The 22,166-nt window shown below is 44.7% G+C and overlaps 1 protein-coding gene across 5 annotated transcripts in view; it reads right to left on the bottom strand.

Annotated features, from left to right (window-relative positions):
- Nucleotides 1-22,166, bottom strand: part of SPDYC (speedy/RINGO cell cycle regulator family member C) — a 46,980-nt gene that overhangs the window by 24,665 nt on the left and 149 nt on the right. For 2 of the 5 annotated variants that reach the window (XM_023654413.2, XM_023654418.2), the window contains exons 1-2: nt 21,746-22,084; nt 12,964-13,102 (exon numbers count right to left, since the gene is read on the bottom strand). In XM_023654413.2, coding sequence (XP_023510181.1) covers nt 12,964-13,102; nt 21,746-21,763 — 157 coding nt within the window. In that variant the 5' untranslated portion in view covers nt 21,764-22,084. The other 3 variants (XM_023654416.2, XR_001378103.3, XM_023654414.2) reach the window with 3 other exon arrangements.

Below are 22,166 nucleotides of genomic sequence, written 5' to 3'. Positions count from 1 at the left end.
TAGGAATTAAGATATTTCTTTTATATATATAGTATATATTTGTATATATCTTAATATATGTATTTGTACATATATAATATAATACATAATATATTTAACATGTTAATTATATAATTGATATTAATATATAATGTATTAATATTTGTTTTAATATATATCTTAGTATTATATATATATATCTTAGTCTTAATGCCAGTATCTAACTAAAAGCAGAAACACTAGACAATGTCACAGAAAATGCTAGATCTTTGATGACATCACCGAATCACTTACTTAGCAGAGGAATTCTCCACCTACCTGAGCTTCTTGTTCTATGAAATAGTAAATATCCTTTATTTTAAAGGCTTTAGAAGAAGAGCCTTTTACTTGCAGTTGAAATTATCCCATGTAATAGTTGATCACCATAAAACACTCCAACAACAGAAACATTACATGTAAAATAGAAAGTAAAAGCTCCCCACGGCTTCTAAATAAATAAACAAAAAAACAGAGACATCTGACAAACTAGGAGAAAATTTTTCAACAGATATCCTTACTACAGAAAGAGCTATTATAAATTGAGGGACAAAGGACCAAAACCCTGATTTTTAAAAATGGAAAAAAAGATATGAACAGAAGATTCACATAAAACAAGACATAAAAATCTCCTTTTAACATATGAAATAAATGCAAATTAAATAAATGCAAATTAAATCAACACTGAAATACCGTTTCTCACCCATCAGATTGGCAAAAATGAAACAAGGTGACAACACATTCTGCTGGCGAGGCTGTGGGGAAACAGAGCCTCTCCTATGTTACCAGTGGAAATGGGAACTGGTACTAGGCTTCCATAGGGAAATGTGGCCATGTCTAACAAAGCTACATATGTACTTATCTTTTGGTTCAGCAATGCCACTTCTAGGAATTCACCCTGAAGATATACCTCCAACACTATGAAAGTACATATGCACAAGATTATTAAAGCATTGTTTATAATTGCAAGTAACTGAAACAACCTTTACAAACTGTATCACACATAGGAGATAGGAGAATATATTTGGTTCCTCCAGACGATGGAATACTATGCAGCTGTAGAAAAGAATGAGGAAGATCTCTATGAACCACCAGGGAGTCATTTCCAGGAGTATATCATATACTATCCTTTATGTAAGAAGGAAGGGACTATAAGAAATATACGTATATCTGTTCATTTGTGCAAAAACAAATACAGGAAGGATAAACCAGAACTAATGACATTTGTTGCCTATGTGGAGTAGGTGGGACTTGGGTAGAAAGAATCTGGGAATGGGGCTGGCCTAGACGGGGCGAGGGAAGAGCGACAGTTCTCTGAGTATAGTTTTTTGTTTAGTTCTGACTTTTAGGCTCATGTTAATGTCTTACCTACACTCCAAAACAATACGTAAATAAAGTCAACCAGAATGGGGGGAGACCCAAAAAGGAAAATAAACTATAAGAAATGAACCTAACTGCATTAAAAATGAGAACATCACCACACTGAAGGGAGTGGGGATGTGAAAACCTCCCCTAAGTAACTTTGGAAAACAGTGTTTTGACTCTATCCTGTAAGGCAAAAGACAGAGAGAACTAAACAGCGTGAGTATTGGACTCTGATTAGTAAACTTGTTTTTCAGGCAGTATGGGTCAGAAGTTCTGAAACTATCGAATGTATATACTTGTATTAGCATCTAAGTAACATATCGTGGATAATGAGATTATCCAGATTTCTGGCCATCCGAGAAAGGAGTTTCTTTTTTTTTTTAAAGATTTTATTTTTTTTCTCCTTTTTCTCCCCAAAGCCCCCCGGCACATAGCTGTATATTCTTCACTGTGGGTCCTTCTAGTTGCGGCATGTGGGATGCTGCCTCAGCGTGGTTTGATGAACAGTGCCATGTCCACGCCCAGGATTCCAACCAATGTAACACTGGGCCGCCTGCAGTGGAGCATGCGAACTTAACCACTGAGCCACGGGGCCAGCCCCAGGAGTTTCAAATAAGGAAAAGGGGAAGGCTAGAAGGAGCCCTGTGGGGTTGCATTGGAATCAAAGGCATTAGCATAAACTCATGCTTTTAATCTATATCTACAGATGGATAGATCTAGAAATAAATAGATATGTGTTTGCATACATCTATTTCCTCCTCCAACACTGAGAGGGCCTAGAGGCAGTGACACCCCAGTAGCAATGAGCACAGCCAATACCCAGATCTTGGTTCTTAAATTCCATTCTCCGATAAAAAGGAAGCAGGGCTCTTTGGAGAAATGGTTCATTTCAGGGCTGGGGCAGAGATAACACCAGACGAGTCTGGAACATCATGCAGTGACAGAAAGTAAGGAAGTGCTCAAGAAATGATGGCGTCATTTCAGAAGGATACCAGAGTTAAAGTGAAGGAGCCCCCAAGGGCCAGATCTGGGACAATTTGAGCAATTAAATAAGTAATGACAGTGTTTTAGGGTTCTCCAGAGAAACAGAACCAATAGGATATATATATGAAGACATTCATTAAGAAGAATTAGGTCAAGCAATTATGCATCCCATTGATGCAGGCTCGGCGAGCTAAGGAGTCGAAAGAAAGATTTCTTGGACTCTCAAGGTCTGGTCGTAGTGCTTTTTTATTCAAAGAATAGCATGCGGACAGGACCCATGGGCAGTGAAGAGCTGCATGTGTTAAGGGTTAGGGCTAAATTTATAAGGCACAGGTATGTGAGTTCTTTCTTTACAAGACAACGGAAAGATCATGTAAAAAAGTCGTGAAAATGGTATCAGTGCAGGTGTGGTCATATAACTTTAGATACACTCAGGGCAGGACGTCCTGTACTTCCTGGAGGGTGGTATAGATTGGCATGTAGGCCAGAACGCCTTGGGCTTCTCTCCCTGGGACAGCCTGGATCCCCATCCCCACGATCTGCCATCTGCAAGCTGGAGACCCAGGAAGGTGGTGTCATTCTGTCTCAGTCGAAAGGCCCGAGACCCAGGAGCACCCAGGCCAGATCAATATCTCACTCAAGCGGTCAGACAGGAAAGGGCACATTCTTCCTTCTTTCCCCTTTCTGTTGTATTGAGGCCTTCAGTAGGTTGGACATCGGGGAGGGCAAATTGCTTCGAGGAGTCCACCAATTCAAATGGAAATTTCATCTGAAAACACCCTCAGGGACACACTCAGAAATAGTATTTAGCCAAATATCTGGGTACCCATTGATCCAGTCAAGCTGACACATAAAATTGACCATCACGCATAGTAATGGATTATTACCCATGGAATAAAATAGATATCCATGAGTCTATACTGATATTGATTAATTAATTAATTAATTTTTAAAAAATGGGGGAGAAGTGACAGCTCTTCCTCACAAAAGGATTCCAATAAATAAATGTGGAAGGAATGATGGAAATAGCAAATCACCATTAGGCCAACACCACAATAATAATTGTGAATCATGATTCATTGATGGATGCTGACATTAGTAAGTAAAGGTAGGATGAGAACAAGATATTTGCATAAACTCAAAGTTCCTCCCCACGAGATGGTTACTGATCACCAACGGAAAAAGAGCAACTTGACAGTGGAGAGACCTGACAGACGCCACCTCAGCCACGTGACCAAAGTTCACATGACCAGTAATGAGACGTACGAAAGTCAGGCGCCATCTAATAGGATGCACGGAGAAGAGCACAGCGCTTCTGCAGTATTCTTGCCCAAAATGAATAACCTCAAAGTAATCATTATAAAACGTCAGATAAATCCAAATTGAGGGATATTCTACAAAATAACTGGCCGGTACTCTTCCAAAGTGGCAAGTTCATGGAAGAAAAAGAAATCAGAAATTGTCCCAGCTTGGAGACCAAGGAGACAATGACAACCATGGTAGCCAGCCTCCATGGAGGCCTCCGAGTAACCCCGGCATTCATGGAAGAGGCCTGGCCTGTGTACGTACCAACAGGACACTGTGGAAATGACCCAGGGTGATTTCTGACGCTAGGTCATAAAAGACTGTCTCCCAGCTGCCATGTCCTGAAGCCACTCAAGGAGCCCTAGGGAGAGACCCACTCGGTGAGGATCTGAGGCCCCCTGCTGTTACGTGAACATACCATCTTGAAAGCAGACCCCAGGTCCTAGATAAGATGTCAGACGACCTCAGTCCTCTCTGGCTTCATGAGTGCAATGTCATCAGAGACCCTGAGCAAGAACCACCCAGGTCAGCAGCTCCCAAATTCCTCACCCACAGAAACCCACAGATAAGGAATGTTGGTTCTTTTAAGCTGCTAAGTTTTAGGGTAATTTTACATAACAACGAATAATACAGCAAATATATGCAATTTGGAATCCTGGATTAGATCCTGGACCAGGAAAAGGACATTAGTGGGACCATTAGCATAATTAAAATAAGGCCTGTAGGTTAACTAACAGCATTATATCACTGTCAGTTTCCTGGTTTTAATAACTGTCCCATGGCTGTGCAAGAAGTTAGCACTATGAGAAGTTTGGTGAAGGGTATAAAGAAACTGCATGCTGGGGCCAGCCCGTGGCCGAGTGGTTAAGTTCATGTGCTCCTCTTCAGTGGCCCAGGGTTTCGCTGGTTCGGATCCTGGGCGCAGACATGGCACCGCTCGTCAGGCCATACTGAGGTGGCGTCCCACATGCCACAACTAGAAGGACCCACAACTAAAAGTATACAACTATGTACCAGGGAGCTTTGGGGAGAAAAAAGAAAAGCAAAATCTTTAAAGCAGAAACTGCATGTTTTTGCAATTTTTTGTAAGCCTAAAATTATTTTAAAATAAACAGCTTTACAAAAAATAGGAAAGGGGCCGGCAGGGTGGCACAGCGGTTAAGAGCACACTTTCTGCTTCTTGGCGGCCCGGGGTTAGCCAGTTCAGATCGAGGGTGCAGACATGGCACTGCTTGGCAAGCCATGCTGTGGTAGGCATCCCACATATAAAGTAGAGTAAGATGGGCACAGATATGAGCTCAGGGCCAGTCTTCCTCGGCATAAAGAGGAGGATTGGCAGCAGATGTTAACTCAGGGCTAACCTTCTCAAAAAAAATTTTTTTAAATAAATTTAAAAAAATAGGAAAATATACCTAATCAAAGTAGAAGGAATAAAATAATAAACAGCAGAAATTAACAAAATAGAAAACAGAAAAAATCAGAAAAGGCAAAATGTGGTTCTTTGAGAATACTAATAAAATTGACAAACCTCTGGCAAGACTGATTCAAAATAATTTTAAAAGAGAAGGCACAAAAATAAATAAATAAATAAAAATAAAAGAGAAGGCACAAATACACAATAACAGGAATGAAAAGAGAGATATAACTAAAGATGTTAGATAATAAAAGTATGAGGATACTTTGGACAACTTTACGTCAAGTTTTATTTTATATATAAAATATGTATATTTGTATTTGTTTATATGAAAATAGACAAGTCCCTACAGAAAAATATAACTCACCAAAATAAAACAGATAGAAATAGAAATCCTGGGGCTGGCCTGGTGGCACAGCGGTTAAGTGTGCACATTCCGCTTTGGTGGCCCGGGGTTCACCGATTCGGATCCCGGGTGTGGACATGGCACCGCTTGGCACGCCATGCTGTGGTAGGCATCCCACGTATAAAGTGGAGGAAGATGGGCACGGATGTGAGCTCAGGGCCAGGCTTCCTCAGCAAAATGAGGAGGATTGGCAGCAGATGTTAGCTCAGGGCTAATCTTCCTCAAAAAAACCACCCATAAAATCAAAACCAAGGGGCTGGCCCCGTGGCCGAGTGGTTAAGTTCGCGCGCTCCGCTGCAGGCGGCCCAGTGTTTCGTTAGTTCGAATCCTGGGCGTGGACATGGCACTGCTCATCAGACCACGCTGAAGCAGCGTCCCACATGCCACAACTAGAAGAACCCACAACGAAGAATACACAACTATGTACCGGGGGGCTTTGGGGAGAAAAAGGAAAAAAAAAAAAAAATCAAAACCAAAACAGATAAATAAATAAACAAATTTCTAATTATAAAAAAAAAATAGAAATCCTGATTAGTCCTATAACATTAAAGAAATTGAATCATTAGACAAACTCTTACCACAAAGAAAACTCCAGGTCTATATGGCTCCACCAGTAAGGTTAGCCAAACATTCAAAGAACAAATAATTCTGTCTTGGGGCCGGCCCCGTGGCTGAGTGGTTAAGTCCACGCTCTCTGCTTCACTGGCCCAGGGTTTCGCCAGTTCGGATCCTGGGCGAGGACATGGCACTGCTCATCAAGCCACGTTGAGGTGGCGTCCCACATGGCACAACCAGAGGCACTCACAACTAGAACATACAACTGTGTACTGGAGGGCTTTGGGGAGAAGAAGAAGGGAAAAAAAAGATTGGCAACAGATGTTAGCTCAGGTGCCAATCTTTAAAAAAAAAAAAAAAGGACACTTTGAACTTAAGACATTAAAAAAAAAAATTCTGTCTTGTACACATCCTTCTAGAGTATAAAACAAGAGGGATTTTCTCCCATACGTGTAATAAATGTAGCATGCTTGATTCCAAAAGCTGCTAAGGACTGCCTAAGAAAGAAACACTGCAGACTCATAAACACAGATGTGAAAGTCCTAAACAAATTATCAGTAAACTGAGTCTAGTAACATACAGAAAAGATAACACACTGTGCCCAAGTTACTCTAAGAGTGCAAGGTTAGAGAGGAGAAATTTAATTAATGTAATTCCCCCCTTTAACAGATTAGAGGAGAAAAACTGCACCCTTTCAGTGAACTCGGAGAGTGCATTTTGCCACGCCCAGTGAAACAGACCCCACAGGGCATATCCCACCAGAAGGGGACACGGGGCTCAGAGCAACAGGAGAGGCAGTGGCTGGGCAGAAAGGTTGAGCCAATTGTCAAGATGGAATCTGATATTGGGAGCTTTATCTGGAGTGCAGTCAGGTTCGCACTGAAAAGCAAATCCTTTCAATTCTTAACTGGAACAGTTATTTTTTTCCAGATTTTATTTGTCCTTTTTCTCCCCAAAGGCCCCCGGCACATAGTTGTGTATTTTTAGTTGTGGGTCATTCTAGTTGTGGCATGCGGGATGCCACCTCAGCATGGCCTGAAGAGCGGTGCCATGTCCGCGCCCAGGATGCAAACCGGTGAAACCCTGGGCCCCCAAAGCTGAGCGTGAGAACTTAACTACTTGGCCATGGGGCCTGCCACAATTAACTGGAACATTTTTATGAGCATATTTATGATAAAATAACCACTTGAGTTTATGAGAAAAATAAAAGCAAGGTAATGACTTTAAAAATAATAAAATTGGGGGTGTAGTATCTTGGGGTGGAGACAGGAGATGTGATGGAAGGAGGAAATACGAAAATTCAGGGATGTTGCTAATGTTCTGTTTCTCAACTTACCTGTTATTTTATATTTCACTCCATTGCTTATGTATATTTGATATCAATTATTTTGTACATATCAAATATTTCATAATTTTAAAAAATGAACTCAACATGCTGCCTCGAAACTTGCTATCTCTGGCATTCTCCATCTTAGAGAATAACTCTACCTTCCACACAAAAGCCTGGGGCCACTTGGCTTCTCCTTTTTTTTTTTGAGGAAGATTAGCCCTGAGCTAACACCTGCTGCCAATCCTCCTCTTTTGGCTGAGGAAGACTGGCCCTGAGCTAACATCCTTGCCCATCTTCCTCTGCTTTATATGTGGGACGCCTGCCACAGCATGGCGTGCCAAGTGGTGTCATGTCCGCAGCCGGGATCCGAACTGGCGAACCCCGGGCCGCCGAAGCAGAACATGCACACTTAACCTCTGCGCCACCGGGCAGCCCCTGGGCTTCTCCTTTTCCCCCTCCCCTACATTTAATCAAATACTGCATCCTGGCACTCCACGTCTTCAGCATCTCCATCCACCCTGCCCAGCCCAGAGCAGGCTGTCCTTATCTCTCCCTGAGCCGCTGCATCAGCTTCCTGACCTCTCTTCCTGCTCCAGCTGCACTCCCCTCCCTCCTCCAGCCCCTCACGCCACTGCAGCCATGACGGTATGTCCCAGTACAGATCTGCCCCGCTATATCCTGCTTAAACCCTGCAGCATCCTCCCATTGACCCCAGTACAAACCAAAGTCACTCAGAGGCTGTTTACAAGGCTCTGTGTGATCTGGTCCCGCCCACCTCTTCAGACTGATTTTTGGCCCTTTGCAACCTCCTTCCCCACCTCCTTCCCCAAGCTCCAGTCACCCGGGATTGCTTTGTTTCCTAAAATACAGCCAGGCTTTCAGGCCAGAGGGTCTTCCCACAGATCCTTATTCCTTTCTCCCTTCCACCCACTCTACCCTCTAATCATCTGTCAGTTTCATCTTAAATGTAACTTCCTTATCCCGTTTTTCATTACTTTTTATTATTCATTACCAGGCGTGGCCTTTGAAAACCTCCCTCTCTGACCATCTGTCTCACTTTCTGTATCCCTGACTTCCAGCCAAATGCAGAAAGTCTCCAGGGAACCCCAAGGGCCCCTAGTGGATGGCAGGGCCACAAGATAGAAGGAGCCTGGGTTCTCGAATAACCAGGTGGAAGCCTGCCCTTCCATTCTTGGCAGCCACGATGTTGGCCAGGGCTGCAGTCATCTGAAGGCTCGGCTGGGGCTGGAGGGTCCCCTTCGCACGAGGCTCACTCACACGGCTGTTGGCCACAGGGGCCCAGTTCCTCACTACATGGACATGTCCATGGAGCTGCTGGAGTGTCTTCACGCCGCGGCAGCTGGCTTCCCCCAGAGCAAGCGATCCAAGACAGAGAGCCAGCAGGGAGCCAAAGTACCTTTTGTGACCAGGTCTTTGAAGTCTCACCATCACTTTTGTTTGATTCTACTCAGCAGATGCAGGTCGCTGAGTCCAGCTTATACTCAAGGGGAGGGGAACCAGGGTCCACCGCCTGAAAAGAGGCGGATCAAGCATGTGCGAACATAGCGTAAAACCACCACACCCGGGAGACTCCAACCCTGGCTGAACCCATCCCTCCACCCACTCGGTACCTGCGCCAGAGGAGAAAGCAAGTCAGATAACCAGGGGTTCTTTTACCTTGAACTCAGGGCCACAGAGCTCCTAGGACACTACGCTTCCCGGCCACCCACTGCAGTTCTCGAGTCAGTCCCCATTCCCTCTTCCTGAGAATAATCTCAACTTCTCGCTCCTCAAACCTCTCAGACTCTGTCCCTTTCCCAGCTCCCGTGTCCCACTGAATGCACGTCTGCGACACCTGCTCTGCCTTCCCTCCTGCTGGACGAGAGATCCGTCTCTCCATCCGTTCTAATGGGAAGGAGGCCGGAGCAAGCGTGAGAGGTGGGAGGAGAGCGGCATGCCCCGAATTTCTTGCACGGGGCAAGAGGGCTCATGAGGACAGAAGGGGTCTTTTTGCTTGCCACCGAGTCCCCAGCCCCCAGCCCCATGCCTGGCACATAACAGGTCCCGTACAATGGTGTTGATTGACTGGGTGCCAGCTGATTGCTCAAGCCCTCCCCTATTGCCCCAACACCTTTCTTTGTCTGTACCAGACTTAGGGGACAGGGGCTGTCCCTGGACCTGTCCCCAGCCCACCCCTGCATCCATGTCCCTTTCACAGATGCCCACACTGGTCTGAGTTAAGAGTCCTGACATGGCTTCACACCCGGCTGTCTGCCCCCTGCAGTGGGCAGAGACTTGGGCTTCCTGTCCATGCTCTGAGGGCTCTGAGGACATGCAAGCTGTCTAGCTTAGAGGCGGCTGTTCCCTGGCTTTTCCCAGAGCCTGCTGGGAATGACTCATCCCCAGACACTGCTGGGTTGGAGGTGGAATGCACACAGGCTCTGGGGGAGTTGAGTCCAGAAGGTGGGCTCTTGTGAGTCCTGGCGGCTCACAAGAAGCCCTGTAGAGTGTTGGGGAACCAGATGGAGTACCAGTGGCAGTATCGGCCACTGTCCAGCAGGGGGACTCAGGCTCTGTTCCTGACCCTCTCTGAGCCTCTGCTCTCTCATCAATAAAACGCTAAGTTGTCTCGGGGGTTGAGAAAATGGGCATGTTGCAAAGTAGAGGGTGAGATCGGGGCTGTGGGGCCTCGCTGCCCAGTTTAAATTCTGACTTTGTCTTTCCCTGTTAGCTGTGCAAACCTTGAGAAAGTTACTTTATCTTTCTGTGCCTCTGTTTCCTCATCTGTGAAACAGACATGTTAATAGTACCTGGTTGTTAGGATTGTTGTAAGGATTAAAACCACACCTGGCATACAGTCAGAGCTCAATATGCATGGGCTGTGTGATTACTCTTACAATTTACAGCCCATATGTAGTAGTTATTTTTATTATTCTGAGGCCTGCCGGGATGGAGGTCACAGACGCAGGAGCAGTTACCGCTTAGGGTCAAATGAGGCTGTGTTCGCATCAGGTCAATGCTGTGGGCACCAAGAGGTGGGAGAGACTCACTCAGGTTCATGGCTGATGCTTGCAAGTGTCTTTAGGTGTGTGCTAAGTATTTTCCAGCAAACAGGAGAGGGAAAGCATCTTACACAAAAGAGGAGCCAAAGAGAAGAAAGCTAGGCTGAAGAGACAAGCAGAGTTATAGGAATGGGGACAAGTTAAGCGTGGCCACAACACAATGTACATGATGGGGCGTGGGGGAGACAGGCTGGAAGCAGATGACGCAGGAAGCCAAATGCCCCGTTGGGAAGGCCTTTGTCGGAGCAGTGAGTGGAAGCGGGTGTAGCCAACTGGCTCACTCAGCATCTGCCCCAGCCTCCTCCCGCTGCCTTCCTGGACTGCAGGGGCGGGAACGGAAAAACCACGTGTTCCGGGTGTTCCTCCACAGTTGCGATCATGTGACACTTAAATCTGGAACTGAATGAAATTGGGGGCGTGTGAAATGGCGGCCTGTGAGGCATCCCTTCTGCCGGTGTGGTTCCTGCACGTACGGCGTGGCTCTCGAACCACTGCACCGTGGAGCTTCTGGGTCCCTCGACTGCAGTTATCGTCTCCCTTCAGCAGCTGTGTGTGCACTGCCGGTGACAGGCCACCTCAAGTCGATCTTCCAGGGAATCTGCCCAGGAAGTGATTTATAACAATCTCAGCGGAGACTGTCCCCTTATCCTCCACAAAGCTGCTACACTCTGGGTTCCTGATTCTGCCAGAACCTACCACCCCAGGGCTGTCAGGCCCAAGACAATGCACTTATCCATCCATCCATCCATTCATTTGTTTATTCACTCCTTCAATACTCACTGAGCTCTGATTTTGTACCAGGCCCTGGACCTGGACCTAGGAACAGGGAGACAAGACAGATGTGATGCCCACTGTTTTGGTTATCTATTGCTGTAAAACAAACCACTCCAAAACTTAGAGGCTTGCCACAATAACACTCATTTATTTCCTCACCACTTTGCAATTTGGGCAAGGCCTTGCGTGGGCAGCTCTTCTCTCCTCCATGTGGCGTCGTCTGGAACAGCTCGACTGGGGCTGGAAGATTCACTTCCAAGGTGGCTCACTTGCACAACTGGCGAGTAGGTTCTGGCTGTTGGCAGGGGCCTCGATTCTCCTCTCCAGGGGCCTCCCCACAGGACTGCTTGGGCTTCCTCACAGCATGGTGGCTGGGTTCCAAGAGAAGGAAGGGGAAGCTGCCAGTTCTCTTACAGGGTAAGCCCAGAGTTGGCATGGCATCATTTCTACTGTATTCTGTTTGTTCGAAGTAAGTCACAGGCCAAGGCCAGAATCAAGGGGGTGAAGAAATAAACCCCACCTCTCTGGGAAAAGTGATAAAGAACTTATGACCCTCTATAATGTACTAGCCTATTAAGGAGAACACAGTCTTTTGCTGCTTAAATTACATTAAACACTGAGACTGATCAGTTGACTGACTGGTTGGCTAATTGATTGTTTTGGTTTGAGTCTTGGGCTCTAAAGATTATTTCTCATTCCTCTTGTTGCCACATGGGGGCCTTTTCCGGAGTAACTAACACTCCTGGCCTTGTCCCACTCGCTCTCACTCAGTCCTTGGAAGAAGAGAGACTGTCCAGTTGGTGAGGTTGTCAGAAGAAACTGGGCATGCTCTGTGCAGCCCTTTCCGCTTTCTTCTCAGGACCAGCCTGCCTGCAGGCTACGTGTGTTCTGCTCTGCCTTCTGTCACAGATTAAGAGGCCCAAAGGAGGAGAAATTTGCAGGAGCAGAGTGGGTAATCTGTCCAACTCAGGGAGGTGTAGACAGACCTAAAGTGGCATTTCACAACTCCTTTATGGGTAAGAAAGTGACGTTTTGATCTCTGTCTGTCCTGTGTGTCTATTTCTCAGTTGGTTCTGAACTTGACCTTGAGCAGAGAAGGACTGGGTGTTTTGGCATGAATCCTCCAAAAATCTCACCTCTAAGTCTATCACGTTGTTGGTGCTCAACAAAAATGTGTAGAACGTTAATTAAAAAAATGTTAACATTAATTCTGACAGGATAGGAATTTGGACCATGTTGTATTTCCTCAATCATTCATTCGTTCCACTGATGTTTGCTGAGGACATCCTACGTACCAGCCATGGGACCAGATGGTCAGAGAGCCTGCCATTAGTTAATACATCTCTGCACCAGGAGATCGAAAGCTCCATGAAGTTGTATATTGCTCTCCATGATGTCCCCAGCACCTGGCACGGCCCCTGCACATAGACTGCTCTAAGACCAGCTCACATGGGTCTGCACACAGATGAGCTCTCATGGGTCGTCAGTCCCACATGGGGTACAGTTCTGGGTGGTCACTCTGGAAATGCAGAGGGCCTGGGAGTACCTGGGAGTGTTCCATCCAGAAAGCGGAAAGACGATTCCTCTGTTCTCTTTCACGGAGGGAACGTGAGAATCCAGAGATGACTGTCAAGGGACAGCCACTTCCCAGGCATTCTGGGATTGTCTCCACTGCGGTACTGTTCCCCATCCTCACGAACCACACACACACACCCCCTTCAGGGGCGTGCTCTCACCACACACACTACCTTACCTGCAACTCTGCCACCATATTCATCACACTTGGATGTAGCTGTTTCTAGCTGTCTCCCCTTCCAGACTGTGAACTCCTGGAAAGCGAGGGCTGGGTATTCTTGTCTCTTTGTCTCCAGTGTGCCCAACGTGGGCTCAGTCTAGAGAAGAAATAGAACTGAGTAAATGTGTGTTGAATGAACAATGGAAGACAGCCCTGGTGTGTGTGACCCTGGAGGTGATATTCAGCTGTGTTGAGGAGTGGGCATTGCTGGTCAAGGAGTGGGAAGAATGTCTCCATTTCAACGCCCTCCCCAAGCAGGTAGCAAAGCCAGTGTCCACAAAGCTGGGACAGATAATGCGCAAGAGTGGCCCGGGCTGTGGGGAACTGGAGAGCACTGTCCCCATCCAGACATCTCTCCTGGGGAAGTGGGGCCTAGGGGGCCAGATGGCCAGGTTTGCTGGAGAAGCCAAGAATCCTTACTTACGTGAAATCTTATCCATTTTAGGCATTGGCAGCTAATTTAGAAAAACTGTAAACACCATGGAGGTCAAACAAAACTCACACATGGGCCAGATGTGCCCATGGGCAGGCAGCTCACGTCTCTGATCTGAAAACTGCTTGTCCTTCAGAATGCCACTGGCGCCCTCCTCCATGCAGCTTGAGGCTGACCCTGCCACGTGGCTCCCAGCGAGCAGAATTGCTGCTGCCTTTATTTATTTATTTATTTTTTGGTGAGGAAGATTGGCCCTGAGCTAACATCTATGCCAGTCTTCCTCTACTCTATATGTGGGACGCCTACGACAGCATGGCTTTTACCAAGTGGTGCCATGTCCGCACCAGGGATCCGAACCAGTGAACCCCAGGCCACTGAGAAGCGGAATGTGCAAACTTACCGCTGAGCCACCGGGCCGGCCCCAGCACCCTTGTTTTTTATTTTTATTTTATTGTTTTATTATTAATTAATTAATTTTTTGAGGAAGATTAGCTCTGAGCTAACATCAGCCACCAATTCCCCTCTTTTTGCTGAGGAAGACTGCCCCTGAACTAACATTCGTGCCCATCTTCCTCTTCTTTATATGTGGGACGCCTGCCTCAGCATGGCTTGACAAGCAGGGCATAGGTCCAGATCTGAACCAGTGAACCCAGGGCCACCAAAGTGGAACATGCAAACTTAACCACTGTGCCACCGGGCAGGCCGTGGCACCTTGCTGAAAATCAATTGACTATAAATGTATGGGTTTATTTCTGGACTCTTAATTCTACTCCATTGATTTATTTGTCTATCCTTATGTCAGTACTACACAATCCTGATGATTGTGGCTTTGTAGTAAGTTTTAAAATCAGGAAGTGTGAGTACTCCAACTTTGTTCTTCCTTTTCAAGACTGTTTTCTCTACTCTGGGCCTCATGCATTTCCACATGAATTTTAGGATCACCTGGTCGATTTTTCCGATAAAGGCAGCTGGAATTTTAATAGGGACTAGTGAATTTTTAGATCAATTTTGGGGAGTATTGTCATCTAACAGGATTAAGTCTTCAAATCCATATATATGAGATATCTTTCCATTTATTTGGGTCTCTAATTCTTTTCAAGAGTTTTGTAATATTCAGTGTACCAGTCTTATACTTCTTTTAAATTTACTCATAAGCGTTTTTTTTTTCCTTTTGCTGAGGAGGATTAGCCCTGAGGTAACATCTGCGCCAATCCTCCTCCACTTTACATGTGGGTCGCCACCACAGCATGGCTGATGAGTGGTGTAGGACTACACCTGGGATCTGAACCTGCAAACCTGGGCTGCCAAAGTGAGTGTGTCGAAGCTAACCGCTACACCACGGGGCCAGGCCCCATAAGCATTTTTTTGTGCATTGTAAATGGAATCGTTTTCTTGATTTCATTTTTCGATTGTTCATTGCTAGTGTATAAAAATACGATTGACTTTTGCATATTGATCTTCTATCCTGCAACCTTGCTAAACTCATTTATTAACTCTAATAGTTTTTTGTTGGGGGAGGGTATGAATTCCTTAGGATTTGCTATATACAAGATCCTGTCATTTGCAAAAGGAGATAGTTTTATTTCTTCCTTTCCAATTCGATGACTTTTATTTCTTCTCTTGCCTAATTGCCAGCTAGAACTTCGCTACAATTTTGACTGGAAGTGGCAGAGTGGACATTCTTTTCTCGTATCTGATCTTGGAGGGAAAGCATTCGGTTTTCACCATTAAGTATGACGTTAGCTGTGTGTTTTTCATAGATGTCATGTATCAGGCTCAGGAAGTTCCGATATATTCCTACTTTGGGTTATATTTATCATGAATGGGTCTGATATCCTTTTAAATCTGCCTTTTTAAAGGGTTGAATATTATTGGACAAGATGGATCTAACCATTCTCTTCCTAATGGACATGCGGTTTTATTGTTTTACTATGTCAAAGAATGCTGTAGGAAACATCCTCGGGCCTGTGTACACGCTCTTAAGCAGGATAGACTCCTGAAAATCAAAGGTCTAGGTCAAAACGTATATTCACTTACAACAATTTTGTGCATCAACTTCCTTGAGATATAATTAACATACAATAAGATTTACCAATTTTAAGTATATAGTTTGGTGTGCTTGACAAATGCGTATACTATCATGACATATAATGTTTCCAACACCCAAAAACGTTTGCTTGTGCTGCTGTGGAATCCACCCCTCCCCCACCCCTGCCCCTGAGATGCAACCACCTGAGATGCTCGCCATACATAGCTGTGTAAACACATATACTTTTATTTCTCTTGGATAACCTAAAATGGAATCACTGGGTCACATGGTAAATGTACGTTTAACTTTATAAAAAACTACCTAACTGTTTTCCAACACGGCCATACCATTTTGCATCCCCACCAGGAATGTATGAGAGTTCTAGTTGCTCCACATCCTCAGTGCTACTTGATGTGCTGAGTCTTTAGCCTTTTAGCCTGGTCTTTTAGTCATTCTATTGGCAGTAGTATCTCATTGCTTTCCTTTGCATTTAGCTAATGATTAATGGTGTTGAGCATCTTTTCATGTGATTATTGGCAGACATTTTTTGGTAAATTTTTGCCCACTTCTGTATTAGCCTTTTGTTTTTTTAAGATTTTTTTTATTTTTCCTTTTTCTCCCCAAAGCCCCCTGGTACATAGTCATTTATTTTTAGTTGTGGGTCCTTCTAGTTGTGGCCTGTAGGATGCCACCTCAGCATGGCCTGATGAGCGGTGCCATGTCCGCGCTCAGGATCCGAACCAGCAAAACCCTGGACAGCCGATGCAGAGCACGTGAACTTAATCACTCTGCCACGGGGCTGGCCCCTGTATTAGCTTTTATATCTTCTTGTTATTGAATTGTAAGAATTCTTTATGTATTTTAGATATGAATCTTTTGCCAGACATATGTTTTTGCACATATTTTCCCCCAAACTTTTTCTTTGCTTTTCTTTTTTCCCTGAGGAAGATTAGCCCTGAGCTAACATCTTTTGCCAATCTTCCTCTTTTTTTGCTTGAGGAAGATTAGCCCTGAGCTAACATCTGTGCCAATCTTCCTCCACTTTATATAAGTGACTTGCCTGCACAGCATGGCTGATGTGTGGTGTAGGTCCATGCCTGGGATCCGAAACCATGAACCCCAGCCGCCAAAGCAGCCCACACCAAACTCAACCACTACGCCACGGGCCCAGCCCCCTTTTCATTTTCTTTTTTTTTTTTAAAGATTATATTTTCTTCCTTTTTCTCCCCAAAGCCCCCCGGAACATAGTTGTATATTCTTCGTTGTGGGTCCTTGCAGGTGTGGCATGTGGGACGCTGCCTCAGCGTGGTTTGATGAGCAGTGCCATGTCCGCGCCCAGGACTGGAACTGACGAAACACTGAGCCGCCTGCAGCGGAGCGCGCGAACTTAACCGCTCGGCCACGGGGCCAGCCCCTTCATTTTCTTAATAGCGGCTTTTGAACAGCAAAAGTGTAATTTGGATTAAGTCCAATTTACCCGTTTATTTCCTTTGATAGTTCATGCTATTTGTGTCCTATTTAAGAAGTTTTTGCTTAACTCAACATCATTAAGATTTTTTCCTATGTTTTCTTCTAGAAGTTTTATAGTTTTAGCTTATATATTTAGGTCTATGATACATTTCAAGTTAAGTTTTGTATAGGATGCAAGGTAGGGGATGAGTTTCTGGTTTTGTTTTGTTTTAGTACATACGGATACCCAATCGTTCCAGCACCATCTTTTGAAAAGATTATCTTTTGCTATTGAAATGCCTTGGTACCTCTATCAAAAATCAATATAAATATGCCATCCTAGGGGCTGGCCCCATGGCCGAGTGGTTAAGTTCACGCGCTCCACTGCAGGCGGCCCAGTGTTTCGTTGGTTCAAATCCTGGGCGCGGACATGGCACTGCTCATCAAACCACGCTGAGGCAGCATCCCACATGCCGCAACTAGAAGGACCCACAATGAAGAATATACAACTATGTACCGGGGGGCTTTGGGGAGAAAAAAAAAAAAAGAAAAAAAAGAAATCTTAAAAAAAAAATGTCATCCTATATCTGGATTATATTCTGTTTCGCTGATCTATATGTCCACCTTTACACCAATGTCACAGTCTTAATGACTGTAGCCTTATAGTGAATCTTGGAATCAGGTAGCATAAGTCCTCCAATTCTGTTCAACCTTCTCAAGGTTGTCTTAGTCTTTTGAATTTTCATATAAATTTTGGAATGAGTTGTCAATGTCTACAAAATGCCTACAGGGATTTTGACTAGCACTGCATTGACTCTATCGATCAGTCTGGAGAAAACTGACATCATAGAAGTATTAAGTGTTCTGATCCATGAACATGGTATATCTCTCCTGTTATTTAGATATTTAATTTCTCTTGGCAATGTTTTGTACTTTTCAGTGTACGGGTCTTGCATATTTTTAAAATAAATTTTATAATTTAATAAAAGCATTTAATATTTTCGTTAAATATTAAATAACATGTTAAGCATTTAATATTTTTGATGCTACGTAAGTAGTATTTTTAAAATTTCAATTTCTGATTGTTTACTGATAGTATTTAGAAATGCAGTTGCTTTTTGCATATTGACGTTCTATCCTGCAACCTTGCTAAACTCAGTTATTCTAGTACCTTTTTTGTGGATTCCTTAGAATTATCTACCTAGATAATCATGTTGTCTGTGAATAAGACAGTTTAATTTCTTCTTTTATACTCTGTATGCCTTTTTTTTTCTTGCCTTATTGCACTGGCCAGGATCTCCAGTACAACGTTGAGTGGAAGGAGGGAAAGCAGACATCCTTGCCTTGCCCCTATTCTTAAGAATTGTTTAATTTATTGGTATAAAATTTTTCATAATACTCTCTAATATGTACTTTACTAATACTACCCTAATATCTAATACTTCCATAATAATATCTGTAGAAGGGATGTCACCTCTCTCAATCCTGATTATTAGTAATTTGTGTCTTTTTCTTTTTTTTCCTGATGAGTCTGGTTAGGGATCTATCAATTTTATTGATCTTTTCAAAGAAGGAGCTTTTGGTTTCATTGATTTTCTCTATTGTTTTTCTGTTTTTCATTTCATTGATTTCCTCTTGGACTTTATTATTTTGTTTATTTTGCTTATTTTGGGTTTGATTTGCTCTTCTCTTTCTAGTTTCTTAAGGTGGAAACTGAGGTCATAGATTTGAGACCTGCCTTCTTTACTAACATAGAATATAATATAAGCATTTAGTGCTATAAATTTTCCCCAAATACTTCTTTAGTGGAATCCTACTAATGCTTATATGTTGTTTTCATTTTTATTCAGTTAAAAATTACTTTATAATTTCCCTTTTGATTTCTTCTTTAATCCATTGGTTATTTAGAAGTGTGTTGTTTCCAAATATTTTGGGATTTTCCAAGGATCTTTCTCTTATTGATTTCTAACTTAATTCTATCATAGTCATAGAAATACTTTACGTGACTTGAATTCTTTTAAATTTATTGGTGCATTTTAAATGGAATTGTTTTCTTGATTTTATTTTTGGATTGGTCATTGCTAGTGTGGAGAAATGTCCCAGAATAGGTGTGTCTTGGTAAACGTTCTGTATGCATTTAAGAAAAATGTACTCAGCTGTTGTTGGGTGAAGAGTTCTATGAATGGCCATCAGGTCAAGTGGTTGACAGTGGTTCATGGTGTCGCTCAAGGCTACTATATCCTTGCTGATTTCCTGCCTATTTGTTCTATCAATCAATGAGAGAGGATTATTGAAATCTTTGACTGTTATTATGGATTTGCCTATTTCTCCTTGCAGTTCAGTCAGTTTTGGCTTCTTGCAATTTGAAGCTCTGTTATGAGGTGTATAAATGGGTAGGATTATTATATGTCTTCTTGATTGACTGACCCCTTTATCATAATAAAATGATTCCCTTTAACACCAGTGATATTCTTTGCTCAGAAATTTACTTTGTTCAGAGTGAGGAAAAACTCCTCAGGCTCCCATCCTTAAGCTCAGGGCCTGTGCAAGCGATATTTAAATCCACAGCCAGTGCCACAACTAGAGGGACCCACAACTAAAATATACAGCTGTGTACCAGGGGGCTTTAGGGAGAAAAAGGAAAAATAAAGTCTTAAATAAAATAAAATAAAATAAAATAAATCCAAAGCCAATATCAGCACAGGGTGCTAAATGCCACGATGGGGAAAGCAGAAAGCATTGTGGGAACAAACGGAAGAGGCCCCCGTCCAGCCTGAGAAGTTAGGCAATGTTGTCTGTGATGATATTTGAGGAGAAAGCCATTCGTGGCCAGAGGAAAGGCCTATATAAAAAGTGAGGATCCTACTGGGGCATGGGATGCATGATGCATCCAGGGCCCCCACAAACGGGACATATGCCTGAAGAGCAGAGTACGGGGAGGGGAGGCGAGATACAAGCTGAGGTGTCAGAGGATCTTTCTGGCCCCTGTATGGACAATAAATAGGGAGGAGAGTATAGGAAAGGAGACCAATTAGGTGGCTGTTGCATTTGCCTAGGCATGAGATGATGACGGTCTGGACTAGAACCAGGAGATGAAGATGGAAAAGAAAGAATGAATTCTAGAGACGCTCAATAGGACTTCATCTCTTGCCTAATGTACCGCAAGAGCTTCCTAACTGGTCTGCCTGCTCCCACCCTTGTCCCCCACCCCACTACGCTCTGTTCCAACACAGGAGATGGAGGGGACCTAAGTAGAGCATGTGACACCTCTGCTCAACGCCCTCCCACGGCTCCTCATGTCAGAGTAAAAGCCGACGTCCCTGTAATGGCCAGCACCATCTGGCCCTGGCCCCTTGTCCTACTGCTCGCTCTTTTGCTATTTGCACTCCAGCCACACTCACTTTCTCCAAGAAACCAGGACCAGTCCACCCTTACCTAGCTGCAAGTCTTTACCCAGACATCCACTTGGCTCATGCCCTCACCTCCCTCGAGTCTTTGCTCAAATGTCACCGTCTTGCTGACACTGCAGCCTGCTTCAAGCACCCACCGCACTCCTGATCCCTTGGCTCTGTTCCACTTTTTCCCTCTAGCACTTATTACCTTCCAACATATTAGATAATTCTCTTAATGTATATTGTTTATCGTCCATCACATCTACCAAGATGATACTTCACAAAGGCAGAGATCTTTGTTCACTGACATCCTAAGTTCCTAGAACAAGCAGCATGGAATACGTATTTGTAGACAATTGAATAAATGACTTAACTGCCATTTTGGATGTGGGGGCAGATGGAGAGGGAGATGGCAGGCATGATGCCCAGGTTTCTGGAGCTGGGGTTGGGGTGGAGGACTAGGAACACTGAATTGTTTTACAAGCAGGAGAGATCCCAGTTAAAGACCAGACACGGGCGTCATCAGCAACTGAGTGGAGGTATTGAAATCACAGGAACAAAGAGGATCATGCAGGGAAAGCAAACAGAAGGGGCCAACGGGGACACCAACATTTAAATAAAAGGATGGGCACAGGAAAGGGGCAGATATATAGCCAGAGAGAAAAGCAGAGGTATGCAGGGTCACAGAAGCTCAGGAAGACGACTTTTAAGAAACGGAGAGAGGTTGAGTGAGGTAAGAACTGAAAGCTGACCGTGGGATGCAGTCAATAAAAAGTCACAGGTGGCCTTATGGGGCAGCCAAATCAGTTACAGGTTACAAACTAAACTAGTCAGGCCAATTCAGGTCAACAGGTGGTGGTTAAGGTGGCTGAAGCCAACAGTACGGGAACTTAGAGTTAGACAGACCTGATGCCAATCCCAGGACAGGTCTTGTTACATCTCTCAACCTCAACTGTCCCACGTATAGAGTGAGGATAGCACCACCTAGCTCACGAACTTTAGCGACTGATGGTTAAATGAGATGACGGAGGAAAACGCAAGGCACAAAGTGGGTGCATCAGCTCCATTCTGTCAATGACCAGACTGAGTTGGCTGCGACCGAGACAGAGACTGAAATACAGGGCAGGCCAAGGACCAGGGGAGTTGTCGCTACGGCCCAGGACTGAACAAGGACAGAAACTTGCAGGCACGGGGAGGGGTGCGGGCATGCGGCACTGAAGTCAATCTTTGCACGAAATACTCCCATCCCAAGATTAGCCCGAATTAGAGGTCTGTCCCCAGCACACCTGGCTGCCTCTCCCTTGCGTGGCACAGCAAACAGGCCCTCAGGGGAGACATCAGCAACCCGCCCACAACCTGCACCTTCCGCACTCTCCTCCCGCTGGGCTTGGATCTAGTCCTAGGCAACGCCGCCTTCCGCCCCTAGCAACCGCTCACCTGCTGTTCTCTTCCCATAGGCCATCAGATTTCCTTTCTTTTTCTTATTGGTCCGCGTAACTCTATCTTGACCAATCAGCAGCAGCCACGGGGGCCCAACTCACTCCCACACAATTTGGGGGTGATCATGGAAGAGACAGATTTCTCTTTTCGGAATCCACGTCTCCCGGAAAGCATCTTATTTGTCATACTGTTGCGAACCCCCCTGGAACGAGGCTCTAAAACGTTTGATTTCTCTAAAGTCTGTAAAATCTGTCCCTTGCATACTCCCCCCTCCAAGTGGTACGGCCCGTACGACGCTCCACCTTCCAGGCAGTTTGAGAGCCAGAGTCCTCGGCTGGGTTGAGTCCACTCCGCGGCGGGGACGATACCATCTGTGATTAATAAACAGGGGGCCTCTGTCCACCCCCGGATGCCCTAT

This window comes from Equus caballus, chromosome 12 (genome assembly GCF_041296265.1).
Source record: "Equus caballus isolate H_3958 breed thoroughbred chromosome 12, TB-T2T, whole genome shotgun sequence".
Taxonomy (NCBI): Eukaryota; Metazoa; Chordata; class Mammalia; order Perissodactyla; family Equidae; genus Equus; species Equus caballus.
Note: the sequence above shows the minus strand (reverse complement) of the source record. Positions and strands in the feature narration are given on the sequence as shown.